The sequence below is a fragment of the Falco naumanni genome, chromosome 10, assembly GCF_017639655.2.
Source record: "Falco naumanni isolate bFalNau1 chromosome 10, bFalNau1.pat, whole genome shotgun sequence".
NCBI lineage: Eukaryota > Metazoa > Chordata > Aves > Falconiformes > Falconidae > Falco > Falco naumanni.
The window spans coordinates 31,380,178-31,401,096 of NC_054063.1; the positions used below are offsets into that span (position 1 = coordinate 31,380,178).

General features: G+C 35.5%; 1 protein-coding gene across 3 annotated transcripts; it reads right to left on the reverse strand.

Moving 5' to 3' along the window:
- Positions 1-928: 928 nt before the first annotated feature.
- Positions 929-20,393, reverse strand: LOC121094650 (translocating chain-associated membrane protein 1-like 1). 3 transcript variants are annotated; one of them, XM_040608570.1, is made up of 11 exons: positions 20,374-20,393; positions 15,553-15,613; positions 13,170-13,288; positions 12,096-12,212; positions 11,954-12,012; positions 11,066-11,150; positions 10,681-10,751; positions 10,485-10,589; positions 8,223-8,366; positions 7,215-7,375; positions 929-5,795 (listed from the first exon to the last, which is right to left on the reverse strand). In XM_040608570.1, the coding sequence occupies exons 3-11, from the start codon at positions 13,218-13,220 to the stop codon at positions 5,722-5,724; spliced, it is 867 nt and encodes a 288-aa protein (XP_040464504.1). In that variant the 5' UTR covers positions 13,221-13,288; positions 15,553-15,613; positions 20,374-20,393; the 3' UTR covers positions 929-5,721. The 3 variants fall into 3 exon arrangements, with proteins under 3 accessions (XP_040464504.1, XP_040464502.1, XP_040464503.1); XM_040608568.1 differs by lacking the exon at positions 20,374-20,393 and adding an exon at positions 20,178-20,362; XM_040608569.1 differs by lacking the exons at positions 8,223-8,366; positions 20,374-20,393 and adding an exon at positions 20,178-20,363.
- Positions 20,394-20,919: the final 526 nt, after the last annotated feature.

Below are 20,919 nucleotides of genomic sequence, written 5' to 3' on the forward strand. Positions count from 1 at the left end.
TAGGGAAACATGACCCATACCTTGCTTTTTGGACACTACCAGTTCGTTTTTATTGTGACAATAACCCGTCAGTAATCATTTTCCATCACCTATTAGTCTTCTCCAAAATAGGTTTTCTATTCCACATGGGCATCTCTCTACATAACTGATTTGTCTCTTGAATTTTCAGAGATCAATTTCTGTTTGGACAATTAATGCAAGAGAAGCATCCTTTTTCTTCAGCCTATTTAATTGCTATCTGCTCAGACACAGAAAAAACCTACCATGATTGTCAAGCACTCCTTACAAGAAGTCTGACATAAGCTTAGATTTCTTCCCATTCCATCTATTGCTAGGATTTTTTTTCATTTTTTTTCCCCTTTTTTTTTTTTAATGCTTTGCATGGATATAGTAACAACATCCCCATTAAAAAAAAAAAAAAAAAAAACACCACATTTCCAGGCCATGACATTTTCCAGTAACACTCCAGAACAAACATAGTTTTCCATCTCTTTTTCCTTTCCCAAATTAGAAACAAATAACATGAGAGAACAACCCTCTCTGCTCCCCCAAACCTAAAGTACTTGCAAAAAATCTTTGGTATTGGATTTTTTTTTACATTCATAAAGAAACTTTATTCTTGGGTTACCTATCTAACTAGGTTAAGCAGAACTAAGGTTTGTCACATTGCCACCAGGTTTTCTTGGCCTAAACTGGCTCTTTTTGATGACTGCAAAATTTTAACTTCCTTTAACTTCTGTATTATTATTGTGATATTTTTTATGTACGCCAACTAATAGTTTGCAGCAGATTGATTGCAGACTGTTTGAGCGGGCTTGAAGAGAATATCTGGTGTACAAAAGACCCTGAAAATACCATCTAGACATCACAGGGACTAAAGAGAAAAGTTATTCTGACATTGAATAAGCAGCAAAGAAAACCAACACTGTTGAAGAACTTGAGTATATTTTGATTTGTGGTTGGTTTTTTTAAGTAAATCCAAAGTACATACATAACTTCTTCCTAGACTAGCAATCCAGTTTGTCTGGCTAATCTGCTTAATTGACCAAACTATAAAGAGTAACTGGTTTAGCATAATAATAAAACTGATTCTTTAATGGTAACAAAGGAAATTAAACAAAATTCTGGAGTAAAATCAGATGCATCAGAAACATATCATGACAGAACAATTATTTTTTTAAAATGGAAAAAGTTTTCTACATCAATATCTTATCAAATGAATGAGCAGAACCTTACATACACCAAAAATATGGCTCTTATGCTATGGATTATTGATTAAACAAATCAACAAATCCTCATATAAAACAGAACATGTGACATGAACTAGTGTTTCAGCAAAATGTATATTTTCAGCAACCTTTCACTAAACCATAATTTTAGCTTACACAACCATTAAATTATATTTATGCATATTCATTTTTCATAATGCATTTTTTAAAAACAATGCATTTAAACACTAATGGTTTAACCAGAAAAAGGACAGGCAAGTCGATTAACTGAAAAGAAAATGCATCTTAAGGAGAATTAAAAACAGTGTATTTGTTGCAATCAGTCAGTCACACATTATTCACTGTAATTTGGAGTACTTTGCTGGTTTCACTGAAAGAGTAACTTTATATAAGACTTTTAAGGATAATTGTAACAAATAAATGCTACAACAATATTAGTTTGTAAACATTTCTCTCTTGGTCATGGCCAGTAAACTCTTAAGCTCAGTTGCAGCTACTAAAGCTTAAAGTTAAGCACTTAAGTTTCATAGTTTAATGTCGGTGTTGTTTTACCATTTAACTACTAGAATTTTTTTGTGGTAAAGTCAAGATTCAGATAGTTTAAGAAGGCAATACATACATGCTTTCAATTTAAGTAGATACAGCAGCCTATTCTAACAATAAGAAACAAATATAGATGAAACATTGCCTCCTCCATCCAATTAAAAAATGAAAATAATTATTTACAGTGTAACATAGCATTCAACAAGGCTGAGCTTTTAGAAGTTCTAGCATTTTTCAGAATTTGCTTAAAACTCCAGTTACCAGAAAACATCCTGCTATTTTAGAACCTACTCTGAATAATTTCAGTTTTTAGTGGACTTGAACAGGAGCAGCCAAGAGCAAGGCTACTGTCCGCATTGCTGTGCCACCACCATACAATCTCCATTCTATTCCACTTCATGTGGCCAACTCAAAGCCTCAGTAAGAAGTACCAGCTAAAGATTTCTTGTTACTCTGCTTTTAAAACAAGGACAGTGATAATTCCTATTATACAGTTCAAAAACAGAGATACAGATTTGTGACATAAGCTTTTCTGCACTGCCTAAAACATGCCCTTCCTTTTATCTTTAAAAGGATATTCAGGAAATAAAACAACTCTTATATACTCACTAGGAGGAAAGGAAGGTTAAAAATAAGAGGATATAATTTTGGTTTCCCAACAAAGCAGATGCACAGTAATATTTTATGTTTTGATGTGCACATGACTACTTGCAAAGGACCTTTGACATGAATTAAGTTTACAATTAGATTGTGACAAGATACAACATACAGTTGCTCTGAGAGTCTTACGATTTACATAAATTAAAATCTTAAATACAAAGAGAGCTTAACAGGATCATTTATGACAATATTACATCACTAGGGAACATGCTTCAATATCTGTGCTGACATTTTATGCAGCTTCAGCAAAGGCTACATTATTGAAACAAAGAAATCGGTGTCAAATTTGATAGTTACTCTGTGTGACATTCAGAATATTGAAAAAAGTTAAAAATACAGTCAGCTTCTCAAAAAAACCGATGAAGCCATATTTAAATAGCAAAACAACAAACAAACAAAAAAACAAGCAACAATAAAAAATCCACACAACAAATGTCACAACACAACCCTAATATGCAGTCTTTATCCTAGACCTCAAGTGTTGGCTTTCTGACTTGTCTGTTTCATGGCACTTAGGACCTGTGTTTCTAAAGATTTTTTTAAGACCCTCTGTGGCATGAACATGACTTCGCAGTACTGTCATTATGTTTGGCTTAGATTTGGCTTTAATTAGGTCTCATTTGGCTAAGCACTTCTGTATGAAAATTCTACTGTGCATTTTGTTTTATTGATGTCATAACAAGATGCCTGGATTGACCTCAGATCTTGCTATGACATGAGCGTTTTGTAATTGGTTTAAGTATTTGGTTAAAGAAAAGCGATTTGAAAGACATTAGACATTTCTGGCAATGTTTCTAAAAGCTGCAATTCAAAATAAATTGTCAAGCACTTGAGAATCCGTGGTTGATGACCTATGTCTTCTACTTAACCTATAAAATATTGTGCTTAACACATGTAACAACTCCCGAATGTGGCACTTTTTTCTATTCATGGAACAAAGCAACAAATTTTAAAAGTGTAGAAGGATTTTAAAAAGTAATTGCAGAGATAAGATAAGAATTATCTTAGTCTTGTAAATTTAGAAAAGGAAGAGGTTGCTTGAAATACATCTAAGCAAGTAATCCTGTGAATTCCTTATTTTCACCAGAGTCTACTTTTCTGACTCCTCATTCCCACACAGCCAGAAACAAAAAATTATATTTAAAGAAAACCAAATCATCTCCATCATCATCTGATTTAACAACCACTTTGCATTTCAGCTTTCACAGACTTGCTAATAGCAAGCCAATGAAAAATGAACAAAAGTCATTAAGAAACACTGCTTTAATTCGATTAACTTCTAACAGCCTACACACTTGCTTTTTTGTTAACAAACTAGTTGTTACACCAACCTGCCCATTTACTTTATTGGTAAATTCCGTGGAACTCTCTTTACAGCTTTCTGTAAATTACAGCTGTAATTACACTGTAAAATTTGAAAGAACAGCGTTTTAAATAAATTAAACCAGAGTTTTTGTTGCAAAGTTTTCTGAAACATCTTCATAATAACAAGCCTAGAGTTCATGTAATGCTTTTGGTGGTACTTTAAGTATCCAAATATTTAATATACAGACAGCAATTTTCAACTAAAAAAAAATTCATCATGTTGTAAAGAGGAAGTTCTTACATAAAATATATGTCTACATGGAATATAATAGCAGTTATATATATACTTGCCTTGTATTTGTATTTCTAAAATAATAATTCAAGTAAAATACACTATCTTTAAAGAAAAATGATCAAGCTTCTTTGAAATGGCCATCACGAGTATCATGCAATAATAGTATTTAAGAGCATAATCAGATTATTCAAGTGCCTAGAATTGGATACTGGCATGTAAACCACTGTCTGGATTCCCTTTTGAGAGCCTGGTGACTTAGGTGTGCACACACTGAAATCTACAGGGTCTGTAAGCTTGCAGTTGCAGTACGCATCAAAGAAAACATTGTCTTATGAGCAGCATGCTCAGAAATACTTGAAGGCTAAGCAAATCTCTCCCAAACTGCTCAAAAGATGGTACTTCTATCAAACAAGGAATTCATTACTATACAAGTTTATCAAAAATATTAGCAAATGTAAATGTATTCTAGTTCCATGGTAAACATTTCCAGTATAAATTTATAGGCTTATGTGAATTAATGTAATATTCCTACAGTCTATTTGCACAAAGGGAAAGTTATGGGAAATAAGAACGTGAGTTTATGAAACTTGTCCAACATTGAGATGCTAGCCTCAGATCTATAAGGGTTAGTTACAAAAATACCATTAATCTTTTCATAATATAATCATTTTAATATTAAAATTATATACATATAAAATGTTCGCATAAGGAGCAAATTAATACCTTCATAGACATAAAACCCTTGAGTCAGACTAAAATGAATTACTATCTACAGGCTAAGAAAGAAAAAAGGTTACGCTTCGTGAAACATTCACTGCAATGTTGTTTGAGCACCTTCCTTAAATACCTTCTGCATAGACTCAGAAGTGTAAGACATGTCAGTAATAAATTAAAGAAAAATGTGGTTGAAAAAAAATCTGGCACGTGACTGCAAGCATGAAATACTGGCTTTTTAGAAATATTTGGAAGTCTTGTCTTTTATTTCAAAAGGGCTAAGAAAATACTACAAGTTAATTGGCTACTTTTCTTCCCCTTGCCCCATACGAGACAGTACAATCCACTGCAAAATCCAACAGGCACAGTCTAGCATTTTTCCCAAGGCACACAAGTTCCACCTTTACTGAACACTAGTCTCACTTTTATACTGAAAGAAGATTGGTGATGTCCTGTCAGAATTTGCCCTTGCTCTAAATCTGTAATTTTTAAAGAGAAATCAAGTATAGAAAATTTTTGCTTTTTTTACCAGGCTACTTTAAATATACCTCTTACTCCATGTAAGATGAATAAAGAAAAATTCTTGGTGAGGGAAGAGGCAGGGGAGACAGACAGACGTGGTAAGATCTTTTTGGTACAGAATTTTTAATTCTGTAAAAGCAAATGAATAGACAACTTAGATTTAGACAGCCTTCCATAATGCAAACGTAGTAACTTCTGATCACAGAACCAGAAGTTCAAACGGATTAATCTGTTTCTATTGTTAAAGCAAAGTGAAATTTGGAGATGACTATTGTGTTCAGGTGCGTCAAAGATGATCTTGTCATAGATGTAGGGTTATTAAAAAATATATTTTAAAAATAGAACCTGGTAATGTCCGTTGAAATAATAAGACATCCAAATAATAGTTCTGCAGCGTCAGTTTTTTAAGTCAGTCTTCTGTCAACTGTTGTCTTCTGATACTACCTTGTATTCTCATACTGGTTTTGATTTTCTTATTCTTGGCGATGCTTCACCTTCTACTTTTGCTGCTCCATTGACACAGTTCTCTGTAATTTTAAGTTACATTACAGTAAACACACAATTTTGCTTTACATGAAAAGATACAGAAACTAGTCCAGGAAAATTTTAAAAATTATCTTAAGTAGACTAAAGAAATCACAGCTAATGCCTGCAAATAAAATGGCTTCAGCAGAACGCACACTCTCCTTCAGAATACTTCTACAAGCGTGAATACTCTTGCAAGTAGAAATAAAACAATGTACAACACCTTTCCACATATGCAGTCAGAGCTACAAAGCCTGTGCTATTTTTTGTTTTGCTCAACTGAAGCAAACATGAAGTCAAACTAGTATCACTTCTGCTATTCCAAACCACAATCATCTTGGGAACTTAACAATTGCACTAATTTCATAAAACAACACAGAAAAGCAATAAAGTCATTCATCTAGAAAGGAGAGAAGGATCTGAAAGACTGGAGAAAGAGGAACCAAAGAAAAGCATCTGCAGCTACGTTCACAGCAGAAAAGCTGCTCTGGAATGATAAAGAAAGACAAGGTTATGAGCACCATTATGGTCTAGAATCTTCCGACTGGTTTCAGCTAATGCTGACTCAGCTAGTAACCTCTGAATGCAAAAAGCTTCAACACTTCTTAGTAAAAACTAATACATAAAGATCAACTTAAGAAAGACAGACAGCCTGTAGTCAAATTCCCAAGAAACTGCATTTTTCAAAGCTCTACCCAAATCTCAGAAGTGATTCCCAGTCTTCCATACAACTTTATCCCATATTTTACATATATGCTAAAAAGAATATGAAATTTCACTCTACCAAATCTTCATAACTCTCATTTAACTAATTTAATTGATATAACATCGGAATTTGGAAATTATATAACATCATTTAATTAAAAAGCCTTTCTTCATTAGTTGTCCTTTGCCAGCTACTACATTCCTTTCAAGTTCTTTTTCAGTGGGTATGACATTCTTTATATGAATGTGTCTTTATATAGAACAACAAATGAAACTTTAATGGTCTGAAACATAACAGAAGCAGAATTTATGAAATACAGTAGGGATTTCAGATGATACTTCTTTTCTGATATTAAATATATATATATATATTAGCAGCATTGTAAACAACTGATGTAAAATGGAAAGAAAACCCTGGAATCATTAAGTCCAGTTTCATGAAATATTCCTTGTGTTTAGATTAACACAGAGTTCAGTGAATAACCCTGAAGATTACCCAGGTATTAGTACAGTTAGCACTCTCTGTGCTGTCTTGTTAGCAATATGGAATTAAAGAACATGCCCCAGTGTTTGAAGAAGCTATATTATCAATATTCTCTGCATGTCAAAAGACAGATAATTTTGCTCTTTTACAGAAAGAAAAGATATAAGATTATATATTTGGTATAAAAACATTTGGCCTAGAAACATACTAGAAACAATACTATGCCACTGACCTCTGTTTGGTTCCTGGTTTGTTCGTTTCTTTTTTGTGTTAGTTATCTTTTTCTTTGGAATCTGGTTATTAACATGCTCTCTATATTTCTTCAGCTGAAAATTTATAAATTTCCACATCATCCAGGCCTGTGTTAGACAAACAGTAGCCAGGCAGCCAATCCTAACAAGATTTGAGATTTTGGAGACATTAGATAAAAGTTTCAGTTAACTGTTAATAGTCTGAAAATCTGTACCTATTTTACTTTTTCTCCAAACGTCTACTATTGAAACAATTAAAGTCTTCATACGATAGGAAACCAGATGTATCAGAAAGCTTTACACAAGACAAGCTGTGTCACACAAGAAGTCAGTGGAAATCATATGTAAAGTCTATTGCTAGAAGCAATCAGATTTATCAAGCAGTTATGACCATAGCTTTCAATGGCTGATAGGAAATTGTGTCATTGAAGCCCTTTCTGCCAAGCAATCTATGAATGAGAAATCACATAGATTCAAAAATCCCTCCCACACATTTGATTACAGGCATTAAGTTATAAGGATGAATGTTACAGTGATAAGCTTATGCTGAAAAAGAAATAAAATTTAAAATTAACAAGCAAGAATAAAAGATAGACAAAAATGCTACAGAAAAGCGCCAAACAAATAATTAATTAAAAACTTAGGGGTCTTAATATCACCTAATGATACTATGCCCAGTATAGACATGGAGGGGGAGTGGCATTAGAGATTATTATCCTAGGCATTTTGGATAATTATCAAACATTAGTTAAAATAAGTTTCTTTTTTCTTTCTTTTTTTTTTTCCCTTCCTATTTTCCATACATACTGTTTCTACTTTGTGAAAAGAAGACAGAAAAGAGAACAAAACTTCCCTTCCCTTAAATACTCAAGAGGAAAACATCATCCAGGGAAATTCTTCAAAACACATTATTCCCCTGGATTATTTTATTAAAGTTCTTTTGAAATGCCACATTATACAAGCATGAATGTCTACTAGCCTTCTTATACCTCACAGGGAGTACATTGAAGTTTCCGTCTGCTATGGAAAAATCTGAATTCTCTGCTCTTGCCAAACCAAATCCAAATGTGAGGACAGATAAAGTCAGGGTCAAAAGACGCACCACCACGAAAAGCAAAGCCCAAATGGTAAATCTGAAAACAAAATATTGAAATTAATGTGCTTTCTGCTTTTACTCCCTTTCTTTTCAATGAAGTCAAACATACAGAGAATTTTTCATTAAAATTATCTCAGCAATGATAGGGAAATATCCATGGAGGGGACCAATAATTACAGAAAAACTTGGTCATCTGCAAACATTCAGTCCTGCCTCATTACACAACCTTTTGACTAGAAAGCACAATTAAGGAAAAGTTGCATCTCAAGTAGGCATTCATGCTGTAAGCCACTTATAAATAATGGTGATGCTATAAAGCCAGAAAGCTGATGCTAAAGTTATTAAACAGTTGGAAGATCAGGACAATATATGTAATTTATAACAGCCAGACATTTTTAGGACAAGAAAAGAAGGTAATCAGATAGCTAATAAGTAACAAATGACAATTATTTCACTTTATAGCTAACAGAGAAATGTGCCATCCTGCAGATTTTCAACATCTAGAAGTTTTTGTTATATGATATGGAAAAAACCCTGAAGAACAGTTTTATTAAGCTGACAATAATGAATTTAGAAAATTGGTATCATTACTGGCATTACATAAAGATTTCTATAGGAAAAAGATTTATCATGTGACTGATGAACGGATTAAGAGAGACACTACCAGTGTGAATAAAAAATTATCTTTTCAAGATTTCCATTAAAAAAAATAAAATCAGCTTGTTCAACTGATATCAAACTTAAAGAAAAAGTTCTTCGCATCTCTCACAGTATAAGCAAAACTGCTTAAAAAGCAGCTCCCTTCACACCCTCCTCCAAAACTAGATTTTAAGAAAAGCTACAATGTCTGGAACCGTAAGAAGAAACAATAAATTCAGAGCTAGGAAAAACACCTAGTAGTTGACATTGTACTGCTTCTACTGTTTACATTATAGGTTCTACATGTTGTAATAGAAATAAAATGCCCCAAATACTTCTGCAATTCATCAGCTATGAAAACCAATTTCCATTTTGAGTTATTTAAACTGTGGTAATATTGCACATGGGATAACTGATTTCCAGCTGAAGACAGACATAGTTGCTTATCTGACCATTAGAGCCTTCATAAGACAGGAAAAATATGTTCTCCTAATCAGTATATTTAGCCTTCATGGTTTTGGATGGTGTATAATGAAAAGCAGATAAACTCATAGCTCCAAAATCTCACAATTAAATACGACATACAAGTGAAAGATAAGATAACTTTCTCCCACTTTCCAGATTTGCATCAGTAAACATTGATTTTTTGCAAAGAACATACAGCATACCTATTTAAAATGTTAGCTTTAAGGAGCAACACAAATGAATCTTGTGAAAAGACCAGAAAGAGCAGCAGCATTATGTTGCCTCAAGGGAAGCTGCCTATATATAAGGGATTGCATGAAAGAAAGCAAGGCATTCATGATAATCTCTTCCAGCTGAGCAGTCACTCAGAAAAGGAAGAAATAATATGAGACAAAGCCACATAAATGGGACAAGGCTGCTTTATTCAAACTGGAACCTCCAGAAGTCTTCACATTCAAGTGGTGAAACATATCCAATCCTTCCTAGCACGCCTCAGTTAAATATCTCAGTTCCTCATCTCTTCCCATTCTCAAATGCATTACTTTTATACCCATTAAATCTCAGAATGGTTGAGAATCTTACTCAGGGGATGCATAATTGCATAATCAGCTACACCTTTTGAGACATCACCTTCTCTGTTGTACAGTTACTTCACTTTCTCATCTTACCAAAAGGGGGGAGACCTGCATTACAGGGAATGCTGCTTTTATTACTTCTTAGATTAACTGTGTTTAAAAACAAGTGTCCCTACATACAAACATTTATGAGCATTTAAGCAAATAGGGAACTTACAGAGTCAGAAGCACTACAAAGGTATCCAAGATGCGACTTTAGCAAAAGCTTCAGCAAAACCTTATGATCATGACAGTGAAATGGTGTATTTGCTTCCTTGACTTTGTGTAATGACAATTACTTGTGAATTCAAAGCAGGTAATAGTGGACATTGTACAAGTGATGTTTGCTATCTAAGTACTTTTACATACATGCAAATCCACTTATTAGAAATTAGTAAGCAAAGTTCTGAATTTTAATATATACATATAAGATTTACCCTTTTTGCTTGTTTTCATCACTGAAGTAGAAAAGACGTGAGGCATGAAAAATGAATTCCACTAAATAGTGAGGTACCATCAGAATTAGCCCCAAACGCTGAAAACTATAAAACAGAAAAGTTAAAAAATTTAATGAAATGATGAAGACAACAGATCTATCTATTCAAAATGGATATGCAAATTGCAAATACTTACTTTAATATATAGGCACCAGAGATATGAATAATGTAAAGGCAAATATAACATAGCTGCCTTGGAATATCTTCCTAAAATTAGAGAAAGTATAATAAATGCTGTTATAGTTTAACTATATTTTCCAAAGAAAAATCAGATCATTCATTAGGTTTGATTATTTTTCACACTACCGTATAAATTTCTGGAAAGACTATCTGAATCAAAAACTACAGCCCACCTAGACTACATCAGATAGGAAATGCAAGAAATTAAAAATATATAAATAACTGGACATATAAATATGAATAAGTATCTATTGATACAGTTAATATAAAGGAAAATACCGATCCGAATAATTTGAAAGAATAGATATTTAATTAACAGTACTAACAGCTTGTCTCCATACCTTTTGGATCTTTTGAAAGTATAGCTCTGGCAGTGCATGAAGCCAATAGGCTATCTGGCAAATATAGAAGAACTTTACCTGAAAACTACACAATAATTCAGGTTAAGAAAACACGGGATGGTAAGTTTTCAAGCTTTCAAGATGAGATACAAGATTTTATTTTATTATCTTAAGTTAATTCATTCTGACTCATTATAGTTTATGATTCCTAAATCACACATGCCGCAAATACAAAACAACCCTGTGGTGACAGTTTTTTTAATTAGCATCCATAATCTTCTTGATAGCAAGTCTGAATCACCTTTTGGGACAGTAGGAAAGAAAAAACACCAAATAACCTAACACACAGAAACAATTTATTCTGTGAGCAGCAGAACTCCCTTCGTAAAAAACATGTATTATCCCCCCTACCCTCTAGCACACTCTGGAGAGAAATGGGGACAGGGTGCGCCCAGACAAATATCACAATTTTATAGGTCATCTTAATTTAGGGGGAAAAAAATACTCAAGCTATAAATCCCCTCTAATTTGAAAATTCAGTCTCCAAGAAACACATTTCTTTAGTACAAAAGAATTCAGCAGTCCTATTTTATATCCCATCTTGCAAATACTTTTACTGTAACTCAGCTACCATGGTTAAGTGAAAGAAAGTTAAGAACACATACAAGTATCTCTCAGATCTCTTGGAAAGATGTTCAATTCATCTAAAATTACCTTTGAATAAAACAGTTGGCAGTTTTCAGACAGAAGAAAGTATTTTCATCTAATTCTCATTCTTATAAGGTATGAATGTCACTCCCTTATTAGTGGTTTCCTAAAGTATGGGGTGGTTAAACATTCAGTGATTAGCCGTATCAGATTTTTTCCAATTGAAAATAGAAGACTTACAGCATACGACAGTGGGGATACTCTGTCCAGAGTGAGGTTAGGTCCATCGCGAATTCTTCCTAAAGAAAAAGGCCACTGATTTAAGGACCTTAATACTTTAAATGTATTTTTTAAAATAAAAACAGCAAATAGAGTGACTTACTGCATTCAAAATACTTGATCCCCATATAAATGAAAATAAGGAGAAAAATGCTAGCTGTCCCGATTCATTGAATTTGCTGTGCTTCGTTTTCGACAAATGCAGACGTCTATTAATTTTCTAGAAACAAAAAGCAGATCAATAAATGTATTATCTAAAACAAGAAAGGTATTTGGGAGCTAGTGTTCACTCATGAATTTTTTTTTTTTTTTTTCTTCTCACATCTCCCATTCTTCAACCAAAATACATTGCTCCCACCATTTAAGACTTTGATCAGCAATTTGTAAGACAATTTGCTTCAACAAGACTTCTCACTATGGTAAAGTTCACATGGAAAATATTCAGATAATATATTCAGACAATCCCCCACCCCACCTCTAATCACAGTCATATTGCTAAATTTTTCAAATGTCTTTGCACACTTAAAAACCCTTTGAGCTTCTGTGGCTCAAATGACCTATTTGTGAAGATATTCTAAGACCATCAAGTAACAGATAGTTTTCACAATGGCATTAACAAATTAATTTGACTTTGCAGCTCAGTTGGTGTAAAAGAACACACAATGAAGTTTGAGCTCCCTCTCTGAGGCAAAGTCAGCTGACAAACATAAATCCACCACTGCAGTAATTTTCATTTTTTCCATCTTCTGAATATATGTTTCAAATCTAATGCAACAGATGTCACACACAGATATTTTGAGTAGGGCATGAATAGTTAACGTCTGTTTTTACACAAAAATATAAGTTATATTGATTGAAAGAAAGGTTCAGTGGTTTATACCACTAATAAATTGAGGAAATATCACTATAAAAATATAATAAAATAATCTAGGTTGAAAAAGACCTTTAAGATCATCAAGTCTTAACTGTTAACCTAATACTACGAGGTTCACCACTCAACTAAGGTCTATTTGCATTTTTGTCAAAGAACAAAAGGATTGATCATAAACAGGGTTTCTACAGGCTAAACCATTCCTCGTACCATAGCTTACTCTTAACTTGAAGAAAAACTCTTAGCAACTGATGGCTAAAAATAACATGTTTATAAATGTAAATTATATTCCAGTAATAAACTTACATCTAATATGTTCTCCTGGATTACAGCATGCAGATTAATAGCTATGAGCATGTAGAAGAAGATCGTGGCAATGTCTTTTGGACCATAGTCATAAAAATGAAATTGCTCATTGCTGTCATCTAAAAAAAAAAAAAAAGTGTGTATTTTTACATTCTTATGAAGGAGTACTCTGTGCAACTGAAAAAGGGCAGCAGTGATAGTTGCTCTTGGAAGTTATGCTAAATTGATACTGGATACTAGTTACAAGTTTTACATTTTGAAGATTACTTTTTATGCCTGATCAGATAACTTGGAACTTCTTTTCCTTCAATGCAATTATATAATTATAAGCCCAGAACAAACTATTGAGAGTAGTATATACTGAGCTCTAGTTTCAAGTCATTTCTTTCCCCTAGGGCATCAGAAAAGAAAACAAACAATAAACAAAAACAACAACAACAAGCAAACAAATAAAACCCAACAAACAAAACCACACAACAGCACCCTATCCTCTACATTTTGGCAGAGACCAAATGAGATTCCATCTTCAGAAGCATGACAGACTATGTGGGGAAAAAGAAACTACATAGTAAGGATAGTATCCCTAGTAGTTCAACTCATTGTTAAGTACCAATTTCCCTAGACTTAGTAGTACATTCCCATAAATCAAAAACAAAATAAAATAAAAAAAAGGAACATTCACACTCTTACAACCTCATTTTTCTTTATGCATCTGAGACACTGCAATGGAAAAGAAAGAACTTGTACTACAACTAATCAAGAGCTGTGCCCACCCTGATTTACAGGCTATCACGTCTAACATATTCCTCTGCTTTCACTTAAGAGAGAGCATTAATTTGATGTCTCTTATCTATATATGCGCCATTTTTCATAAACTTCAAGGAATTTTGTTATCTTTGTTAGCATTATTTTACCCTTTGTCAAACTGCATTGTCCAAATGCAAAACAGCAGAAATAAAGACATCTAACAACTTTCTTTTTCCTAAAGGAAACTAGGCTAGAAGGTGTCAAGGAAGCAATTACTGCTTCCTGTAACATGATTGGTACATTAAGGTCCTAATGCACAGGACATCCATATAACTCTCAGGGTCAGATGTTCTATTCCTATATTTGAAAGCAGCTTGTGATACAATGGATGAACAACTGCATATCAAATGCTATTTCTGCCTGTTGCCTAGCACTGTTTTTCAAAATGGACCTTCACTAGCAATATATTCAGAGGGCCAGAGTTGAGACCTCAACATTGGTTGTGAACAATTCATCCACACCTCCTATTAAAACTAAAGGAAGCTCTACCTTGTTCATTCCATTATATGTATGTATATATACACATACATACATGCACCAAACACTGTGAAGAAGTCACATCACAGGCATCTTTGTAACTGACATATGGATTTCACTTTTGTCTCTACTACAGGAGATTTCTACTTGATGCTGCTTAAATACCAATAAAACAGAAGTCCACAGACTGTGTACACCTCAAGTGTTCAACATCAAACATCTCAGGAAACATTTGCAAAAAATTATAAATATTCATTACTGCAAGCAAAGTTAATCAATGCATTATTCTGAACATATTAAATGCACTGAGAGTGCTAAATTATTTGGAACAGTTGCAGCACAGAGGTCTCCAGTTTGGACACCATTAGAACAAAAGTCATAGATTGTGCTAATTTCTCTGGACTTTAGTTCCCCATCTGGAATAATTCTACCACAGTACCTATTTTTTCCAAGACATTGTGCAGATTAATTCCTGGAAAGAATTGAAAGTTATCAATACTATTGAGAAAAATTAAGTTATCAAATAAGGAAATTCCACTAGCTGCTTACTACTCTTGTATATAGTACACCAGGTACAAAAGATTAAAAAAAAGAAATCCCCTTTTTTTAGCGGAAAAAAAGAATCGGTACTTCTCTCTTTGTTATTTAAAAGCATGACTGAATCAATATCAGTTACTTGAGAATAACCATGTGATATTTTTAAAATATAAACACAAATCCATTACTAAAGATGTAAGAAATCATGAATAAACAACAGATACATAGAAGATTACCAAAATATTCTGTCACTTGATAACTCCCGTTGAGTGCATCAAAACTGAAAAGAATGCATGCTTTTTACATTAAGATGCAAGTTAACAGCAGTGTTAACTATGGGAAAAATAACCCAGTATTATTCACCAGCAGTAGAGAAAACACTAGAATGTTTCAGTGAATATAGTATTAGTAAACCCAAAAACAGACAGATAAATATGAGAGTTCTACTATATTATGAGAGTGAATTGAAAACTTGAGAGAAAAACAAAGAAAGAGTAATTTTTAATTGTTGAACTCTTGCATTACAAGAAGAAGAAAAGAAAAAGATGTGAGTTAATCTTACCAATGGTATAGGTGACATTGTACTGCACAGCTACAAAGATGATGGCCTTCTTGGTTGTGGCCTGAAATTCAAAAGGAAACAACGAAAAAGTACCAGATTTTTCAAACAAGCTAGACTATAAACACCCAAAACTAGAAGATTATGCCATCAACAAATGTTCTCCCACACATGATTTAAAACCGAGAGGTCCTGAAAGTGTTATTCATCTCCAACAGATGTGGAGGCTCACCTTGTTCCAAATCCTTTAACATTTGCTGCATAGGGTCAGGACTTGAAATACCTTCTTTTAGCTATGCATCAAATTACTCACTGTTCTACTAAGTAACATTTTAAAGTGTTGAGATGTGTAAATGGCTTTCATTTCGTTCAAAAGTTAAAAGACTCTCTAAATTAAATCAGATGGAAAGTTTCGCCTAACTTTGCAAGATACTAAAAAAGCGATGTTCTGTTTAAAAAAAACTCAACAAACAAACAACCACAAACCACCCCCCAACACTTTCAGCCATCCCTATCTCTTCAAAATGTCTTCCCATTCCCATACCGCAGTATATTTCGCCCATGGCTGTAACAATGGAACTGTTTATAATGTGGATTACTATATGACCGTACTTCCAAGTGATAAGAGGTAAATATGTTTGCTTAGTTTAATTTAGATTTCATTATCTGGTTTGCACAACTTCAAAAACAAGGTTGTGCTGATGCGACTGAAAGAAGGGTAAGCTATAACACAGGGATGTAAGTGGAAGGAGGGAAAAAAACCCCAAACAAACCCACCAATAAACCCTGGTTCCTTTGCTGCAAAAAAATGCAAGATGGAATTACATCCTACACTGTCAATAGCAGATAGATTTACTATGTTTGCAAGCACCCAGTTATCTAGTTCATAAATCAGAGAAGTACAAAATGCATAATCTGAAAACTGAAATAAAATAAATCCTTGTATGTTTCTTTTATGCTTTCTCTTAAAATTATCTTCATAGATATTCAGGAGTATATAAAACAAGCATTAATTTATCCAGCTACAAAGTAAGCAAGAGACATAACAACGCAAAAGAAGATCCTTTGTAGTAAAACAAGGGAGAAGAAAGCAAATCACTTCAATACACTGGGAGTACATCTATGAAATTAAGCAGTACAGGGAGGAGTCATAATACTGAAGAGTGCTTTTAAGAGGAAGTCTCATTAAGGAAAACAAAAGTACCAATTTTTCTGGCATATGAAATCGACTTTCAGACGCTGCAGTTCTATGACAGACACTGCAGTTCTATGAACAATTTAACCTTTTGTACACCAGTACTACCACCAAAATGAGCCATCCTGCCTTTCTTTTCACTGCCAGTTGCTTCTTGTCTCTGTCCCACACTACCATCAAAAGTAGTGGTGTAGTGAATTGGGCAGGAAAATTACGCAAGTTGAAACTGACCCAGCAAAACAAGAGGGAAGAGAAAACCCTGTTAATCTTAACACAGATGAATTTCCTAATATGCTGCACTGCTCAGCTACTGAAGTTCTTTTGTGTGCTTGATGGGGAGAATAAGCAGCCACAGTATCAATACCAGCTTAAAATGTTCATGGAATTAAAAGCAAAAAATTCAGTGCCAACTGCTCCTGAAAGACAGGGAAAATATAGATAGTTACATAGGTACGGATGTCATCAGCACTTAACTAAAACAAACATACTTGCTTTCAGTAAGTCATCACTCAGGACCCACAGCAACAGTCTCATAGTGAATCTCTGTATACACATCTATAGACCTCATAATAATCAGCAAAGTTAAGGTACAGGAAAGTACAATTAAGGTGGATAAACAACCTTAAGTATAAGAATTCCTCTTAAAGAAATTCTTATAATTGGAACTTAAGACATTCTAAGACTAATTTCTAATTTTAACATACTTATTGTTTCTTGGATGGTCTCATGGATATGGGCAATTGAATGCCATGTAGAAAAGAAAACCCTGTATTTATTACAGTACTACATAAGCCCAAGCAAATCATTCAACAGGTAGTCAACTCTGAAAAGTTTCATTTACACATTCTTTAGCTTATTAGCGTATAACCTTTGGTACCATGGGCTAGATTTGGAAATTTGTCATTGACAGATGCATCTGAAATCACCATAAGGAAAAAATGCCATGAAAAGCACTGATTTAAAAAGTTGTCCTTCAGTGCTTCAAACTTAAAACACAAAAATAAATTCAATTTTTATGAAGAGAAAATCAAGACCAAAAGAAAATACACAACAGCTGTGTAGGCAAGTTCAGTAACTCTTACAAAGCATTCAGCATAAAATCATGATAAATGTCACCAAAATTTACTTGAAAAACAGGAGTAGTTTTTTTGTGTTTAGCAAACTGCATTACCATTATAAAGATGGTGTAAGACCTAGACAGTGAACCACAGAAATATAGATTCCATTCAAGTAATTCCAGTATGCTTTTCTGCAGTGAATGAGGCAGAGGTGTAACACAGAGGTCTAACCTGTTACATAGCACCACTATTCCTCTGCATAATAAATGAAAGGTGTCTCAATACAAAAAGTAATTTTTGCATCAAAAAAAGGACATGCAGCTGTTTAAACTAAACTATAATAAATATAAGAATATATATTCAAACAAGCACAATAAAAGTGTATCACAAACTACACTGAAGTCTAGCCGACATTTGAACTTTTAGAATTATGTTGACTAGAAATGAATTTGCTAACTATCCTTGGGTGTAACTAATATTAAACTCACTCTTTTTCCTCTAAAACAAACCATCTTCATCAAAATAATAATGCTTGCCCCAGGGGACCTGCACAGTCCCTTCCAATACCTGTAGAATCACAGAAATAAAACCACCAAGCTTGAGTTAAGACAAATGGAACTCAGAGATGGAACTCCAGAAAACATACTTGTTTTTAACAGCAAAAAGAGCAATATCTTTTTAGAAGTGCCATACATAAAGATACATAATACCCCATCCCTGGAAGTATTCAAGGCCAGGCTGGATAGGCCTTTGAGAAACCTGGTCTAGTGGAAGGTGTCCATGCCCACCGTAGGGGGGTTGGAACTAGATAATCTTTAAGGCTCCTTCCAACTCAAACCATTCTATAATTCTACAATGAAAAAAAGTTCCATTTACGATCCCAAACTGGTTTTACTTTACGCCAGGTGCAGACATTTACATTGTTTCTTAAAGCCTTTATCACCTCAGTTGTCAAGCCCCTAGCTATTTTGTTTAATCCCACAACTGAGTTCTGCATTTCATATTTTAACTGTTGTGACGTACTCCTCCATAGATGACAGAACTTACTATATCTCAGCACTGCCTTTGTCCACCATTCAGAGGGAAATTATCTGACCACCACAACCGCCTTCTCTATTTCTGTCCAGTATCCTTAATGATTTCAGAAGTGGTTCAAGACATATTAAAAAAAAAAAAAAGTGCCAGAATAGCTACATGTAAGGATCTCAGAATGTAATGGTATTTTTAATTTAAAATGATCTGATTTTTAATCTTATCCAACTGATGGGAAATGTTGAAATATTTCAGTGAAGTATTTAAGTTTTAATAACAATATTTCAGTAAAGTATTTAAATTGTTTCTCTATTTAAATTAAATTTTAAAAAATTGTTTAAACTCTATTTACCAAGACTAATCCCATACTCAACACCAATATGAAGTATTCACATAGCAGCACACACACACACACACAGCTTTTGCCCCGAAAGTAGGAAAATGATGCCTAAGAGAGGTGCCTAATCCATCACCCCAGAAACTAATAAGCAGCTCGCACATGGAAATAAACTTTACAATAACTTTCAAATACAAAGGCAAAGAGCATTTCAGAAGTTAGGCCGAGACTGTCTAATCCCACATTTTTCTTCAGATTATCCATCGCTAAGGGAGCTGAGCTGATGACGGCTATAGACTGAGCCATGGTGCAAAAGGGTGACTAGCAGTTTTTAACTACCATGTGGTTAAGCATGCTTAAAACAACAGTCTAAAACCCTCTTTATAAGTCTTCCAGACTGCTTTACCACGTGGACCTTGGAACAGAGCAAGAGGGCAACAAAAGTCAATAAACACAAGGAAGAGACATAAAATGACTGGTTTAAGCAAGGGGGCTTTGAGAAGCTTTGTCATTCAGGAGACTGCACCTGAGTAAAAGGGAGCTTATGGGAGGGTGCTAGGAACGAAATGTGTGTGGAGATGAAGGAAAACCAGGCGAGAAAAGCGCAGCAATGTGATAGAAGATGAGAAAAGGGTTGCGTGGTGAGCAGGAGCTGGCGATGGCAACTCAGTAAAGAAGGCACTGGGGAGTAAGGGAGCTAGGGCAGGACTGAGGGTGGCACTTGCTGCACTCAGAAGACAGCCGAGGCACAGAGAGGAGGGTGCCGGGCAGGGTGTCACGGAGTCAGGCCTCAGTGTAGCGAAGAAACGGACATAACCCCGCAGGGAAGGGGAGAGGCAGGCGGGGAGGGTGGGGCAGAGCTGCCTGGCAGCGGGGCTGAAGCGGCCGGGCGGGGCGTACTGGGCAGCTCCGGAGCGGGAAACGAAAGGGCGGCCGCGGCTGACCCACAGCAGGACCAGGCGCTGCTCGGCTCGGCAGCCACCGGCCCCCTCGCCCCGCCCAGTACCTCAAAAACGACCCCCATCAGGAGGCTCATCACCAGGCAGGATACGACATCCACATGGTTCTGAATGACGAACTCATGGCTTAGCACCGGCGGGCTCTTGTGTTTCCTGCGGAGCCGCATGGCGGTGATAGCTCGCACGCCCAGGCAGCCCCGCCGAAAGGAGTGGCACCACCCCCAACCCCTCCACAGCCGTTACCTCACGCACGGTAAACACGGCCAGCCCCAAGAGCCCACCTTCTTCAGAATGCTGGCCAATCAAACTCAAGAGTGCTATGATTGGCAGCTCTGGCAACTAATTGTTAGACGGTCTGGAAGAGCCGTTTCTAAGGCCGCGGTGTTTCGGCGGCACTTAAGCTTTTGCGGCGGGAGACGGAGGACGATTTGAGTGACACGGCCCCTTGCCAATCACGTGTGCGGGGGGGTGGGGCTTGCTCGGGGGACCGCCGCAGGCCCCAGCGGGTGGGGCCCGGGCGGTGCGGGGGGCGGGCTGGGCTGAGGGCGTTCTTGCTGACCGAAGCAAGGTGGCGGGGTTGCCTTTGATCCGGGCAGGCCTATCTGGTGGCTCTGCCCGCCGCAGCTCCAGCGGCGGCCAGGGAGCTGTGTACTCGTTAAGCCTACGAGGCATGCTGGTTAGTCTGCTCTCCTCAGGAGTCCCGGGGTAGTGGCCCTCCTGGGTGGTGGCAAGCGGCTCCTTATCACCCCCTTTAGAGCTGAGCCGTTTTCCCTCACGTATAGCTAGGCA

Coding starts and splice junctions, on each gene's coding strand:
- LOC121094650 (XM_040608568.1), bottom strand. CDS start 20,297: ATGCGGCTCCGCAGGAAACACAAGAGCCCGCCGGTGCTAAGCCATGAG. Junction 13,289..15,552: donor CAATGTCACCTATACCATTG/GTAAGATTAACT, acceptor TTTTTTTTTTAG/ATGACAGCAATGAGCAATTT. Junction 10,752..11,065: donor ACTTTCAAAAGATCCAAAAG/GTATGGAGACAA, acceptor CTCTAATTTTAG/GAAGATATTCCAAGGCAGCT.